Source organism: Penaeus monodon, chromosome 29 (assembly GCF_015228065.2).
Source record: "Penaeus monodon isolate SGIC_2016 chromosome 29, NSTDA_Pmon_1, whole genome shotgun sequence".
Taxonomy (NCBI): Eukaryota; Metazoa; Arthropoda; class Malacostraca; order Decapoda; family Penaeidae; genus Penaeus; species Penaeus monodon.
The window spans coordinates 26,385,151-26,385,494 of record NC_051414.1 but is presented as its reverse complement, the minus strand read 5'-3'; the positions used below and the strand labels follow the sequence as shown (position 1 = coordinate 26,385,494).

The following is a 344-nucleotide window of genomic DNA, read 5'->3' as shown; positions in this document are numbered from 1 at the left end:
ATCTCCACAAAAACAGATACTGAGACAAACTGGTAGGTATCCGATGTAAGTAATTCTAAACAGATATATACTTCCGTGCATAGAACCACTTGGAGTAAACAAGGAATACGGCTAAGAGTATGCTAGCTCCACAGAATGAAGTTGCACAGGCTTTGCAAGATGGGACGTTTACGCTGCAACCAAACGGCAAATACTTGTGCGTCTGCAAATCAGAAATCTTGAAATCTTCCATAAAGAATCACCTTGCTACAGCTAAACACAAGGTAAGCAAAACACACTTCAGTAAAAAAAAAAAAAAATCAGAAGCGCTTGGTTACTTCATACTTTTTATCTAGAACATAAGC

The 344-nt window shown here is 38.1% G+C and overlaps 1 protein-coding gene across 3 annotated transcripts in view; it reads left to right on the top strand.

Moving 5' to 3' along the window:
• The window catches only part of LOC119592090 (glutamic acid-rich protein-like), an 8,581-nt gene that overhangs the window by 1,590 nt on the left and 6,647 nt on the right, over window positions 1-344 (top strand). For 2 of the 3 annotated variants that reach the window (XM_037940907.1, XM_037940908.1), the window contains exon 3: window positions 84-263. In XM_037940907.1, coding sequence (XP_037796835.1) covers window positions 120-263 — 144 coding nt within the window. In that variant the 5' untranslated portion in view covers window positions 84-119. The remainder of the gene's footprint in view (window positions 1-83; window positions 264-344) is intronic. The other variant, XM_037940906.1, reaches the window with a different exon arrangement.